Here is a 15,939-nt window from a genome sequence, read left to right as displayed (position 1 = left end):
CTCTGGCAACAAAATTAAAGCTACTTGGAATTGTATTAATAAAGAAACTTGTAGAATTAACTATATCTCGGGATGACACATTCGCATTAAAAATTGATAATAAGTATATTAAATGCAATGATAAGGTAGCAAACGCATTCGAAGGTTACTTCTCAAATGTACCAATCATAACAACAAGCAATCTTAATTCATGTTCATATCAGGCAATGTCTCTTCTCGAGGGTTGTGTTGATGTTTGCAATAGCCCATTAAAATTTAGACAAATAGACCCCATAGTTATTATAAAAACTTTCAAAGAACTAAATATAAAAAAGACAGAGGATATATGGGGCATATCAACAGACATAATAAAACCCATCATTCCTCTTATAGCTCCCCATTTAGCTCATATCTTTAATGAATGTATTAACGAAGGTCAGTTCCCTACCCTGATGAAACATAGTAAAATCATACTATTATTTAAAGCAGGAGACAAAAGTGACCCATCCAACTTTAGACCTATATCGATACTACCTGCGCTCAGTAAAATATTTGAAAAAATTATTTTCAATCAACTACTGTCTCATTTTAACTTAAATAAACTGTTTCATGAAAAACAATATGGGTTCACAAAAGGGAAAAGTACGACCGATGCAGGGGTTGCTCTCATCAAACACATTTTCGATGCTTGGCAGGAGAAAAAAGATGCTATTGGTGTATTTTGTGACTTATCGAAGGCGTTTGACTGTGTTGATCATCAAACTCTGTTATTTAAGCTAGAACATTATGGCGTATCAGGCAAGGCCTTAAGCCTATTACACTCTTACCTCTCAGACAGATTACAAAAAGTAAATATTCACGGAACTAACTCTTCGGGCGCCCCCCTAAAAATGGGAGTGCCCCAAGGCTCAATACTGGGACCATTGCTCTTTCTGATTTATATAAATGATCTACCTTTTTATTCAAAGGACCTTTGTGAGATAGTATTATTTGCTGATGACACTTCTTTAATTTTTAAAACTGACAGGCGTCAGGAAATATTTGACGACGTGAATAATGCTCTTTCCAAAGTATTAGACTGGTTTACAACTAATAATTTGCTATTAAACGCAAAAAAAACTAAATGTTTAAAATTCACTATGCCTAATGTCAAACAAGTTAATACTAATATTATTACAGTAAATAATGAACGCATTGAACTGATAAACTCTACTGTCTTTCTAGGTATTACCCTAGACTGTAAATTACAATGGGGCCCCCATATTGCTGCCTTGGCGGGAAGACTTAGTTCAGCTGCCTTTGCGGTGAGAAAGATCAGAAACTTGACTGATGTTGAAACAGCAAGGCTTGTATATTTTAGTTATTTTCATAGTATTATGTCTTATGGTCTTTTACTGTGGGGCTCAGCAGCAGACATAGAATCAATTTTCATTTTACAGAAAAGAGCTGTCCGGGCAATATACGGTCTTAAACCACGTGACTCGCTTAGAGAAGTTTTTAAAGAAATCAATATATTGACTGTGGCTTCGCAATACATATTTGATAACATTATGTATGTCCGTAAACATATACATTTATTTACTAAGAAAAGTGACGTCCACTCATTTAACACGAGACATAAGAATAAACTTGCTGTTCCATCATTTAGGTTGCATAAGATAGGTAATTCATTCTTGGGGAAATGTATTACCATATTTAACAAAATACCACACAATCTTGTCGAATTGCCAATAAACAAATTTAAGATACATATAAAAAATACCCTTATGTCCAAAGGGTACTACAAGGTTCGAGACTATATTGATGACAAGGATGCGTGGTCAGTTCAGTCTGCACATATTTGATGTACTTAAATTTGACTATTCTTACCGTTAGATAATTCCTGGCAATAAGTGGTGACTGAGTTTGTTCCGGCGTTTCTTCTCAGCACTTGCCATATGTTTGTCTCGAAGCGCTGGTAGGGCCCAAAAGATAAGGAGACATGTAAAGTTCCCCATAAGGGCTACCTTTTCTTTTTTTATTATTTTCTATTGACGTTCATAAGTGCCACTTGTGGTCTAAACTGAATAAATATTTTTGATTTTGATTTTTGATTGATTTAATTCTAAATTTAGACAAACATAATATCCTCACACAATGACCTTGAGGAACTCGTTCGTGGTATACAATACGTAACGAAATTACAGAAGCAGGGTTCCGTTAGCAGGTACCTATAAGAAACTTTAATTTGTACCAAGAAGGCAATCTACAACTAAATTATGTAAATAGTTGTATAAGAATATAGTTGCCGTTATTAATATTGAACAAAAAACTGCCAAAAATCACGTTTTTTTTGTACTTTTGGCCAAATCGGACTTTATTATCTAAGCTTATCACAACTTTTCTGAACGTGTGCCATGGAGCTTATCTTAGTATCAAGTAACGTATTATATCCTTAAAAAGATACGGAACCCATTGTGATAAAGTACGAGGTACTGTCCGATTGTTACGCTCCAACTGTAATTCGACAGTCGGAGCTTGTGTTTATCTGTGATAGCGTGTGTACAGTTTTTGAGCACAATGATATTATTCATAGTAGTGGCAATTGTTTTTGTTATTGTGTTGTATTATTATGGAACCAGAACATTTAATTATTGGAAGAAAAGGGGCATTAAACATGAAAAGCCATTGCCTTTTGTCGGGACCAACTTGAAGAATTTCGCTCAAAAAGCAAGTATGGCAATGATGGCTACTGAAACTTACAGAAAGTTCCCAAATGAGAAAGTCGTTGGGTTCTACAGAGGTACTGTTCCTGAGTTATTAATAAGAGATCCAGAAATAGCTAAAAGAATATTGGTAACTGATTTCCAACACTTTTACGCTAGAGGTTTCAATCCTCACAAAACAGTGATCGAACCCTTGTTGAAGAATCTATTTTTTGCTGATGGTGACTTATGGCGTTTAATAAGACAAAGATTCACTCCCGCATTTAGTACTGGAAAACTGAAAGCCATGTTCCCACTTATTACGAAAAGAGCAGAAAACTTACAACTATTCACAGAAGAGATTGTAAACAGAGATCATTTTGATGCTCGCGAATTGATGGCTCGGTACACGACTGACTTTATTGGAGAATGTGGCTTTGGGATCAACATGGACACACTTAACGCTGAAAATTCACAATTTAGAGCGTTTGGAAAACGGATTTTTGAAAGGAAATTAAGAGATGGTGTAAGTGCTGCTCTCAAAATAATGTTTCCTGAAATGTGTAAGAATTTGAGATTTTTAGCACCTGAACTAGAAACGACAATGACTCATTTGTATCAGACTGTTGTAAGAGAAAGAAATTACAAACCATCTGGCAGAAATGATTTTGTAGATCTCCTGTTGGAGCTGAAAGAAAAAGGAGAAATCATTGGAGAATCTATCGAAAAGAAAGATGCTGATGGTAAACCAGAGATTGTCACTTTAGAATTGACGGATTTGTTGATGATGTCACAAATGTTTGTATTCTTTGGCGCCGGTTTTGAAACATCTTCAACCGCTTCAGGTTACACATTGCACCAATTGGCTTTCAATCCAGATTGCCAAGAGAAAGTGCAGGCCGAAATAGATAGTGTATTAGAAAAGTATGATAACAAATTAACTTATGATGCTGTTAAAGACATGGCTTACCTTGAAATGTGCTTCTATGAGTCAATGAGAATGTATCCGTCAGTGGCGCACCTGATGAGAATGTGCACCAGTAAGCAATATACGATTCCAGAGATAAATCTTACCATCGACGAAGATGTCAAGATTATTATTCCTATTCAAGCAATACAGATGGATGAAAAATACTTCAGAGAACCTACAAAGTTTGACCCTGAAAGATTTAGCTTTGGTGCCAAAGAGGACATCAAGAACTTTGTATTTTTGCCATTTGGAGAAGGACCCAGAGCTTGTGTCGGTATGTAAAACATTGCTATTATTCTCTACAACATCAACTAAGTACTTTCGAATTTGCAGTTACTTTTACTATTGTCGCTAGATTATTACCTACAGATATTATAAATACCTATTACGACAAACAAGTTATGACTAAGGGTTTTAAATGCTCATCACACGAAAATCTTTAAACAATGGACCCACAACCATAACCACTCGTAGACCAGTGCGTAATGTATTATAAGTTACGATTTAGACTTCAATGCAAAATACATTTGAATATAAGGCGAACTTAATGCACTAAAGCATTCTAGACCAGTTTTCCTTCGGGTTAATCAGAAAAAAAATGTTTAGCGGTACTAAATAGGAAGCAAAGGAAAAACAAAAAGAAATATGCTACATAAACGTGCGTAATCTACTAGATCAGTTAACCGTTTAGTGATATAATGAATTCAATAATAACAGCTTTGAAAGAAAGAAAGAAAAGTTTTAGTGCTAAAATAATTATTTAAAAATTTAAACACTTTTTTATTAATCTTCATTCTTTATTTAAGACTAGCGGCCGCCCGCGACTTCTTACGCGTGGACCTCGTTTTACTCCATTAGGGGTGGAGTTTCGTAAAATCCGCTCGGCCACGTTTCCGAGCCATAAGTTATCACTGGTAACACACATTGGTTATACACTCTAGTCTTCAGGCATTGAGGTATTTTGGACGAAAAGATGTTGCGTAGTTTCCCGAACGCTGCCCAGCCGAGTTGGATTCGACGATTGACCTCCTTCTCGAAATTGGACCTACCTAGCTGGATCGTTTGTCCGAGGTAGACATACCTACTTGTCGACAATCTCGAGAATTGAGCTCCCAACTGAAACTGGGTAGGGCGCAACATGGACATTCGGCATAAGCTTCGTTTTATCCATGTTCATCCTCAGGCCTACCTGTTGGGAAAATCGATTAAGGTCTTCGAGCATTGTTCCAAGATCTTCCAACGATTCTGCCATGACCACAATATCGTCGGCAAACCGATGTGTAACTACACAGTACCACAGTGTACCGAACAGTATATGTACACCTCCACAATATCTAGAGATCATAGTGAGCATACACTTTAACTTTCAAGTCTCTTACTTTAAAAACCGAGGACTGCAATACAAACTTCTAACCCCCTTTTTAACTCCCATAAGGGTTGAATTTTGCAAAATTTCGTCTTAGTGACTACCTACGTTCTAAAAGGAGGTGTATTCCACTTTGATCACCTGGCTTTGATTAGCCAGGTGATCAAAGTGGACTTACAGCGACAATTTAGTGTCCTTTGAATTTATTCTGTGCCTTTGATCACCCACGGATACGATGACCTGGGTGAGCCAAGTGGACTCTAGTTAAATTATTATTTTAGTGTCCTTTGATCATCTACAAACAAATCACACTCCTCTGAATAGTCACATGTCCAATTGTTGTACTACATATTTTGTTTTGTAACATTTTTGATATTTTCTAAAAACCGCAATAAACAAATTGGACATGTATGTGACAATTCAGAGGTATGATTTATTTATGGTGATCAAAGAACACTAAAAATATAATTTAACTGGAGTCCACTTTGATCATCTTGGTGATCAAAGCCAGGTGGAATAGACCATTTACCCCCTGAGAACTCTTTTGAGACTTGTAGTTTCTGAGACTTCGTGATGAGTGAGTGAGTCACTTAGTCATTCAATGACCTTTCTTTCTACTAAAATTATACGTACCTATAGTAATTATCATTAAAATCAAATAAGTAAGTACCTACCAACCTAAGTAATTAAAATAAAGACCCTACCAAAAAATTAACAAATTACATACAGAAAATAAAAACGAAGTAGGTAATTCTTATCCTATTTAACTACAATCGCCCACGCGCCCATCCCATTTATCCGCCGCTGAACCGTACCCTAATATTCATCTCGGTAGATGGCGGCACATACTCGTAGTAAGAATTTGCAAGGAAGTTTGTAAAAAGTCACTAATTAACACTTTGATTTGCTCGTTTAAACACAGTGAATGATTCAAATAGGTACCTACATACAGTGAATGGTTCAGTTACATAAAATATCTTTATTTATTGAATTTTCAATATTATTTACGAACAGCGCTATTCATAGTACATGTAATATTTAGTTACTAATTTACTAATGATATCGATAGATGGCGTTTGACAGCTTTGCCTTCATGAATATTTACGTACCTCAAAAATTTTTGTCAGGCGCAAGAAGATTTTAACCAATGACGATAGATGGTGCTTTTCCACGTCTTATGAAAATCCCAAATATTTTACGGGACCCTATTTTTTTCCAAAATAAAATTTAGCCTATGTTACTCGTGAGTTATGTAGCTTTCGAATGGTGAAAGAATTTTTAAAATCGGTCCAGTAGTTTTTGAGCCTATCCATTACAACTAAACAAACAAACAAACAAACAAACAAAGTTTTCCTCTTTATAATATTAGTGTAGATTAGTATTTTTGTAATCGGTTAATATTATTAAAGTCGTTACGTACCAAGCTGATAAAATGACGATTGCCCTTCAAAACATTAGATAAATACCTTATAATCATTTCGTCCCTCGCATGACTAACTATCCTATCTCAGTCTTTTGGCGATTTGAGTTAGGACTACAATTTTTTTCCTGCTTCCATTGTCTACGATTTTCTCTAACTCACGTTTCTGTATGTACAGTCGCGGAATGAAAAGGTTCGTCACCTTAGTGTCGGTTTTCGCTTGCACTAGGTACTGTAAGAGTCAAACCTGCCAACATAACAGTACCAGAAACAGTGCTGCTAACATTTAAATAAATATGACGTTTGCTAACGAATAAGGTTTTGCTTGTTTAATTTTCTATCCCATGCAATGTTACAAAATGTAGTTTTTTTTTATTTCATAGAAATAATAATGGCAGGTTGAACCAACAAGAAGGTTTTAGTTTATCAATCAAAATATTCTTGACAAGATAAATCGTCAAACAACTTTGATCTGAATAATTTTGAACTTTACTGACGAACAGTTAAAGATAATTTTCTCTAACTCGAGATTATTCTGTGACATAGTTTCAAAAGGTAATATGTGCTCGCGATTCGTTGAAGGAATCAATTTGAAAACTGACGAACCTTTTCATTCCGTGACTGTACATTGGTTCTCAACTTATAGATACGTGTGTAGCTAACGTATCTAAACAATAACTTGAAAAAAATATGACTAAATGTCGCAAAACTGAGATAAGAGAGTTATGCCCGTTTTCACCGTCAATCCCTAATTTTTAAGTGACCCCTATGGTAACAAATAATATGAATTTTGTTTACATAGGGGTCACTTAAAAGACATTAGTAATGTAAGGGACGATTTGTAACAGAATTAATTTTTTGCGTATAAATTGTCTTGTCATCCTTACAATGACTTTTTATCGTTGTGATAATAACAGATTCAGTTCATGTCGAGTGCATTCACTCTCAGATAAGGAAAATTTAATTTATTTATATTTACATTTCGACTGTTCGATGATTTGCAGCGCGCTGAATGCCTTAAATCCGCGAAGTCGTGGGTTTGATTTAGGATTTTTACTTTATCAAAAAGAGGGTACCATAATAAATTATGTATTGTGCCTTTTTTGAACTAACAGTTCAATGTTAGTTTGTGGTTTCTCATTAAGGAGAGAAATTAAAGCTAATATTTTCTCCAAAGAATTTCAAGAACAATAATAGGTATTCTGCTTAAAAAGTGTTATACTAATTGATTTATTTCTTTTTTCCAGGTGCTCGCTTAGGCCAAATGCAGTCCATGGCAGGACTGGCTGCAGTTCTACAGAAGTTCACAGTAGAACCTGCTGCTTGTAGTCGGCAGAATATTATACCGGACCCTACAGGAGTAGTGTCCGAAGGCTTCGTTGGGGGACTCCCCTTGAAATTCAGAAGACGAGTCAAAAATTGATGTCTTTTGCTATTTTGTTTTAGGTGTAAGGGTGTACAGTACACCCTTACAGTTTGTTATTTATATTAAGTGTTAATGTTATTGATTGAAAAATATAAAAATAATCTCCATTAATTTATTTTATTTATTTACCCTTTAACTTGGGTATGCTTTATGTACGTAATTTATATAAGATAAACATGTTATTTGTTTATGAGAAGAATATCAATGACTAATTATTTGAATCCTAACTGGCAGGTGAGAAACTCTTCTTATAATTTTATAGCAGTATCTTAGACTTTGTTTTATTTTATTTCTGTCAATAAAAATAAATGATAGTCATTGAAAGAAGTCATTGTGACCATGACATTTGTTATGTAACAAATGAATATAGACAATAACATTGACTTGATAAAATACGATAAGAGTGCGATAGTGTGCACCATAATTCCGTACCGCGCGGGAATAACTTGACATGTCATTTTTGCGTACTTTTCAGGGGAGCGATTTTAAAGTTTAGAGTTCCCTGGTAAATCGGAATTAATGATAATTGATATTTTTATGATTGAAATAAGCTAATTTGATGCATATCTTTCGATTGGCGTAAGAATTTGATTAAATTATCTTCTTAATCTTTAAAAAAAAGACTTGTCAAGTTATGTACCGACGACTTGTCAAGTTATTCACCAAATAAAAACAAATATTTAAGGTGTAAAAATTGGATTTAAGTTAATTATTTTGAATGAAGTTTGAGTAAAAAAACAAAACATAAAAATAGAACATATTTTTATCACTTTTGCAATGAAATAGTAGCAAATTTATTAGAAAAATCAAATATAATCGCAGATAATGATCGCTTTTGATCAGGTAATTGTAGGTTTACTTAAAATTTAAAAAAAGACAAAGAAAAGAACAAAAGCCATGATTTATAACAAGCACAATTAATTTTAATTATTTTAAGCTTACCATTAAGCTTAAAATAATTAAAATTAGCTGGATACATTTTTGCGTAAGGTCGACACGCCCTTTCGCGTCCACCGTCCAGTTCACGTCCAAATGACGGATCACTCTAGAACGAAAGCTATTGCTATGATTCCCTGAATGTATGACACGTAAACCCACATTAAAAAAATCCTATAGCATGCTACCGTTTTTGCCGAAAATAAATCCGCTCATGTGGGATTTATTTTGGTGCGCGTTTCAAGGTAAGTTTTTAATATATTTAGGTCTAGTTTGGGATTTACCGCAGTCTATAAGCCTTAACCATGAACCATACAATAAGGATAATGATATCGGTGATTGTACTTTATTAAATGACACTTAAAATAAGGTGGATGCGAATTTACTACAATGCAATTTCCACTTTGCGTCAGAAGTGATCGCGGTCTGGTCTAACTGGGTCTAAGATATTAAAATATACAAAACAATGCATGTTTTATTCATGTAAAACGTTATTTACATGACGTATCGAACACAAAGTATTTTTTCAGTACTTAGGCCTTTTCCTGGACGCTAATACACGCTCTTAATGTAGCTTACCCTTATGATAGCCAATTTGCGTCCACATTATCACGACTATTTTCTAAATACAGACGTTGTAAATAATATAAAAAGCAAACTGTGCCTAGAGAGGATACCATATTGCAAATTGAGCCATACTATTGAAATTTCAAAAAATGAAATAAACTGAAATATATGTCTGTTTATAATTATTAAGTGTGATACCTAAATATTTTGATTGGTATTAGTAAGATTTTATTTATATTTTTTTATTTCCATGCTGTTAAATTGTTAGTGATTTTGAATGCATTTTTTCTATATTTTATTAATATTACAAAGATAATATTAAAACTTCTAATGGTTTAGAGCAAGTTTAATACTATACTTATAAAGACTAAAGGGAGCATAATGACAACAATTTTTCGTTCAAAATGATTACGAAAAATTGTATATTATCTTTATTCCTCAAATCTACCAACTCACTAAATGGACGAGATCTGGCGTATCGACCCTACTTACTTTTACCTCATCATTATTCCTAAATAATGTCATTGAAGTCAAATAGACTATAAAAATAAAATTATCTGGAACTTAAATTTGACCTAAAAGTTTATTATTAGATTTTTTACTTAAATTCTGTTGTCAAACGAAATATTAGTCTGTTATGAAAAAACATTAGAAGATAGTACCTACCTATTGACTAAACTTATCCTTCTTCTTTCAACTTGCTATTTAAACGTTAATTTCTTTTTAAACTATTGAAAATAGTAATAATAGTAATAATTAACGCTTAAATATATTAAAAAAATATTTTCAGGGGTTTGTAAGTAAAAAATATTTAAAGACGCTCGAAATCCTGACAATGTTATATTTTAACAACTGCTAAAGACACATATAAAAATATGATTATACGAAGGTAATAGCTGGATTACTCCAAATATCCAAACTCTTGACTGCGTGCATAACAAAACAACTGAACATATCATGGATGTGTTTAGTACTCAGAGGGGATCATAACTTGATAACTGTTTTTGTCAAATAAAAAACGAAAATCCATAAATGTATAAGTCGAGATATTAATAAATACATGTTCTGACATATATTGATAAATCGAAATATAAATGTTTGTAAGAATAATATTAATTGGATATATCGTTATGTCAAATATTTATTGCCTAAATTAGAGATATTTACTTATGAACAAGAGCTGTATTTCAAGTATTTTTGGGTATTTCGAGTTGAGTTTTTTATACCAGTAGGGTATAAGGTAGAGGAAGCGCTTAAGCTAATAAAAAAAAAAAAAGTGCAGGTCGAGATGTCAAGTTATTCCCGCGCGGTACGGAATTATGATAAAGTTAATTTTGGGGTTTCATTATAAGCCGAGGAAAAAAAAAATTATTTGAATAAATATTGAAAGATGTCTTATGGCCAGCTATAAGTGTATCTAATTACTTAATATACGTTTGGACCTTCCCATGATCTCATTTTGTCATAATTGTGAACATAAATCATTATTTTAATGTTTTATTCCTGCCAGGCCAGTTACTCTTAATGACATTACATTGAACAAAAATTGCTATAATACACGTAGTAGGCCTTTTGTAACATAGAATACAACGGAAACTATACTTATCGCGGTAATTCGGGTAGTTTCATTAATTATGTAAAAAACACGTCATTTAAAATGACGGAACCCATTTTCATTACATAATAGGATTTCATAACAAATATCACCTCAGCTATTGATACAATTATCATTTATCTAAAATTTCGTAAATTCGCATTAGTTTATTTAAATTCGCGAGGGGCATCGCGAGTTCTTTAGCTTTAAAAATGTTTTTAATTATATTTGTGTTAGTTTTATCAGTGGCTTTATACTTCTATGGCACAAGAACATTCAATTATTGGAAACAAAGAAGTATTAAACATGACAAACCCTTACTTTTTCTTGGGAACAACCTTATGCAGTTTTGTCAAAGAGCGAGCTTAGCTATGATAGCTTCAGAAACTTATAAGAAATATCCCAATGAAAAAGTCGTTGGATTCTATAGAGGGACTACCCCTGAACCGTTAAGAGAGTATAAGAGATCCAGAAATTGCAAAAAGGATTTTAGTCACCGACTTCCAACACTTTTACGCAAGAGGATTCAATCCCCACAAAACTGTCATCGAACCATTGCTAAAGAACTTGTTTTTCGCCGATGGTGATCTCTGGCGTTTAATAAGGCAACGATTTACACCTGCATTTAGTACCGGAAAGTTGAAGGCAATGTTCCCCTTGATTACAAAAAGGGCAGAGAAGCTTCAAATTATTACAGAAGACATCATCAATAGAGATCACTATGATGCTCGTGAGCTGATGGCTCGATACACAACTGACTTCATCGGAGAATGCGGATTCGGAATTAATATGGATTCGTTGAATGATGAAAATTCTCAATTCAGGAAACTAGGGAAGAGAATATTTGAAAGACAGCCTAGGGATGTCTTTGTTGCTGCCCTAAAACTGATATTTCCTGAACTATTTAAGCACTGGTACTTTTTAGCACCAGAACTAGAAAAGACAATGGTAACTCTAATGCAAACAGTTATGAAAGAAAGGAATTTTAAGCCTTCTGGTCGAAATGATTTTATCGATCTTATGCTGGAGCTTAAAGAAAAAGGAGCTATGGTAGGGGAGTCAATTGAAAAGAAAGATGCTGATGGTAAACCAGAAATAGTTTCAATGGAATTGACTGATTTATTGATGACAGCGCAAGCGTTTGTATTTTTTGGTGCTGGTTTTGAAACATCTTCAACTGCTTCAAGTTATACTCTACATCAGCTAGCATTTAATTCGGATTGCCAAGAAAAAGTCCAAGCAGAAATCGATAGTGTTTTGGAGAAATACAATAATATAATAACTTACGACGCAGTGAAAGAAATGACTTACCTAGAGATGTGTTTCTATGAAGCGATGAGAATGTATCCATCCGTAGCATATTTAGCTCGTAAATGTACATCAAAAGTATACACGATTTCTGAAATAAATGTAACCATAAATGAAGATGTAAGAGTAATGATACCTATACAGGCGATACAAATGGATGAAAAGTATTTCCGTGAACCGAACAAGTTTGACCCTGAGCGGTTCAGTTTTGGTGCCAAAGAGGATATTAAAAACTTTGTGTTTTTGCCATTTGGAGAGGGGCCTAGAGCTTGTGTGGGTAAGTGACTATTTTATTGTCATCAATAATTTTCTAAGTCTTGACTCTTGTTGAGCGGTAGCTTCCAGCTAATTAGAGCATTTAGAAAAAAGGCTGGTTCACTGTTCAACGATGCACCCTACCTACTTTAGTTAGAGTAATTTACTTATGTTATTTACAAAAGACTACAATGTGAAAAACTCGTAGGTATCTAGTACTATGTTTAAAGTCAACATCAAGATTTTTAAACAGTGGCTGATAGATCGCTCGTTACTGAAAGAAAAATAAAAACAAACTACTTACCTTTTTCCATAATTTGATCCACACTTTTCTATGCTTTCAAACACTTATTTTTCTCGCTGTTCATCTTGGGAGCTACTATTAGATGTTTGTGTGTCTCATCATCAGCGTCATAATTTCAGTCACAGGACGTCCACTTCTGAACATAGGCTTCCCCCAATGACTTCCACAACGCACAGTTGGTAGCGGCCTGCATGCAGCGTCTTCCTGCTACCTTTATCAGGTTGTCGGTCAGGTTTTGTCTGACTGCTAAATGTATATTTCCAAAATATTTTTCTGCAGGTGCCAGACTAGGTCAAATGCAATCAATGGCCGGAATCGCCGCAGTCTTGCACAAATTCACCGTGGAACCCGCTGCTTGCAGTGTACGGAACCCCATACCAGATCCTTCTGGAACAGTTTCCGAGGGTTTCGTTGGAGGACTCCCCCTTAAGTTCAAAAGACTTTACTCATTTACATATTTTAAATACTGATTTATTTATATAAGTAAAATATGTAAGATTAATGACGGTTGGAGTACAGAAAGTTATTGCAGTTTTAAATCAACATTTGTACAGACCATAGCATATCTGACTATACATTTTTGTTGAAAAAAGTCACAGTCTTGAGCTTGATGTGCTTTCGTTTGTATTTACTTTCAAATGAGACTTATTGTACCGTAATAATGCTATTATATTTTGTTGTGTTATTATGTAGTAGATACTTACCTAGTCAGGCTTTAAAACATTGAAATTCTATATTATCCAAATAGCAATGCCTAAATTATTTCTCTCAAACGCAGTTCCCTTTGAAGTCATCGGTTAGCAACCAATCCGTGAAGATAGCGGTTTTGCTGTGCGACTGGCAGATTAATTGATGTGCAACCAGGTGCGGATGTTAGGCTTGTTCCACACGTAGGTACCACAACCATACCACAACCACAATATATTACTTTTTGGTTTATTCCAACACATCACATTTTTTTTTGGTAAATTTTTTTTTTACAATTAATCTTTTTGAAAGACTTACAGGTCCCAGTTAAACTCTACCGATGCTTTAGGACAATAATTTGACTGTAAATTATTTACGATTAATGCAAATAGGTACCACATACCTATATAATGAATTGATTAAAATTGGTTGTTACACTTTCTATTCACTAATTTAAGTCAAGGGAAAACCAAAACACTTTTCTAAAGTGAAAACATTTATTCAACTTAGATGTTTAAATACAGTCGGTTTTATAATACTCCAATCTATTCGATGCAATAAGCGCTTAGCCTAAAATACATTCATAAATGCTTGTCGGTATGTCATGTTAGTGATAATTAATGTTACATTACACGAAATGTCAAAATTTGGCAAAATGTACTCAGAAATCTACATCTGTATAAAAAAAAAAGTTTTTCAATAAACATGAAACATTTCCATGGAATTTTGGCAATAACATGACAGGGCAGACTTAAGAAACATAGTCATAACCTGGAAAAGGCATAAGGGGTTAACCATAATTAAAAGTATTCTAATTCTAGACTGCATCTCACTTAACACCAGGTGCGATTGCGGTCAAATACCTGCCTTGTCTAGCATAAAAAAAAATCTAATTCCCCTTTGCATTGTAAACTGAATAAATATTTTTATTTTACTTTCCTCATCTGTCGTGTTATTTTTCTTTTAAGTTTGGTTTAGTTGCAATTTTGCATAATATTTTTTTCTTAAAAACTTGAATGAACTTACTTTTCTCTGTCATATTACTTTCTGCGTGTGTAAAAGCAAAAACACGTGTAAATACTGCCTCTACAATATAGTGTGTGTAGTATTAGGGCCAAGATTTTATTTTAATAACAAATACTTGCATTTTGCTGACTTAAAACATAAAATCAATACAATGAATTGCTGAAGTTTTTTAATGGTAACTTTATGACTCATCAATTTTAGAATGGTAGTTAACATGTCTAGTTACTACAGTTTAGAAAAATGTCAGGTAAATGAACAGTTTTTTTAATGATTTAGTTATGAAAGTTTGCATTTTAATTTTAATTTGAAAATTATTATTTCCATAAGAGAGCAAGTAAATATAATTTAATAATTATATTACTCATACACGAGAGTTTGAGACAAGTACCATAATTAAGGTATGCTACCAATAATTTGATTGAATTAAAATACAATTTTACATTTTAGAAATTATGAAAGTTTAATAATAGGTAGTATGTATTGTATGATTCGAGAATATCAGAAGTTTGTTTAAAAACGGTGGATGAGAAAGACAGTCCTGCAATTATTTATATTATTATTAATAAAATTATCTAAAATAATATTTACAACCTCCAAACTAAGCTCTTAAGTATAACTTAAATTTGTATCACTTACATTATACATACAATTGTAAATAATAATACACTAATAAAATTCACTAGAATGACTTTAGTGTCTTAATTTGCGTATATATTATGAACATTTATTTATTATTGCATCTACTTCATATTGCACAAACATGGTATCGGACATAAATAGATTTTTATATGATTATTCGCATTTATGTTTTACATTTTTATCGTATTACAAAGTACAGTCAGATAAAAAGACACATTATCTACGTATCATTGGGTATATTCAATGAATAAGATTCAATAAATTATTTACAACTCTACCACGACCATTAGATAAAAACTCGCGTACAAACACATCATCATACATAAGTTTATAGTAACTTTCAATGGCTTAAGCTTACTAGCTTATTTAATAGGAATCTCTCTTGAACACCAAGCATAACTCGATTGAATAATCTCATTTAATAAAAAATAATTGTCTTTCGTTGCAAAACTTGGCTCGTGTAACTACGAAGCCAGTGCTTGAATAATGAACTCAAGTTCATTGTGATTGGGTTGAAAATTGATCGCGTTGTGCGATGGCACAATTTGATTAGTTCTCTCTGAACGGTTGAGCAAATATCTCATTGAGTAGCTGTTGATACTCTTCTGCGTTGTAAAGGTAGTCTTCGTCGTCCAATGTTCCCGTCGCGTTCACGCTGAAAAATAAAATGATAGAAAATTAAAGAGAAATTGTTTAAAAACGGTGGATGGGAAAGACAGTCCTGCAATTATTTATATTATTATTAATAAGATTGCTAGATAAGTAACTGCTGATTAAA

General features: G+C 33.4%; 1 protein-coding gene and 1 pseudogene across 8 annotated transcripts in view; one reads left to right on the top strand and one right to left on the bottom strand.

Moving 5' to 3' along the window:
* The first annotated feature begins 2,475 nt into the window (after nucleotides 1-2,475).
* On the top strand, nucleotides 2,476-13,279 carry LOC135077248 (uncharacterized; annotated as a pseudogene).
* Nucleotides 13,280-14,615: 1,336 nt separating this feature from the next.
* LOC135077443 (collagen alpha-2(IX) chain-like) overlaps nucleotides 14,616-15,939 on the bottom strand; it is a 180,341-nt gene continuing 179,017 nt past the window's right edge. For all 8 annotated transcript variants that reach the window (XM_063971984.1, XM_063971986.1, XM_063971989.1 and 5 more), the window contains one exon: nucleotides 14,616-15,816. In XM_063971984.1, coding sequence (XP_063828054.1) covers nucleotides 15,711-15,816 — 106 coding nt within the window. In that variant the 3' untranslated portion in view covers nucleotides 14,616-15,710. The remainder of the gene's footprint in view (nucleotides 15,817-15,939) is intronic.

This window comes from Ostrinia nubilalis, chromosome 13 (assembly GCF_963855985.1).
Source record: "Ostrinia nubilalis chromosome 13, ilOstNubi1.1, whole genome shotgun sequence".
NCBI classification, from domain to species: Eukaryota; Metazoa; Arthropoda; class Insecta; order Lepidoptera; family Crambidae; genus Ostrinia; species Ostrinia nubilalis.
This window is presented reverse-complemented; position numbering and strand designations above follow the sequence as displayed.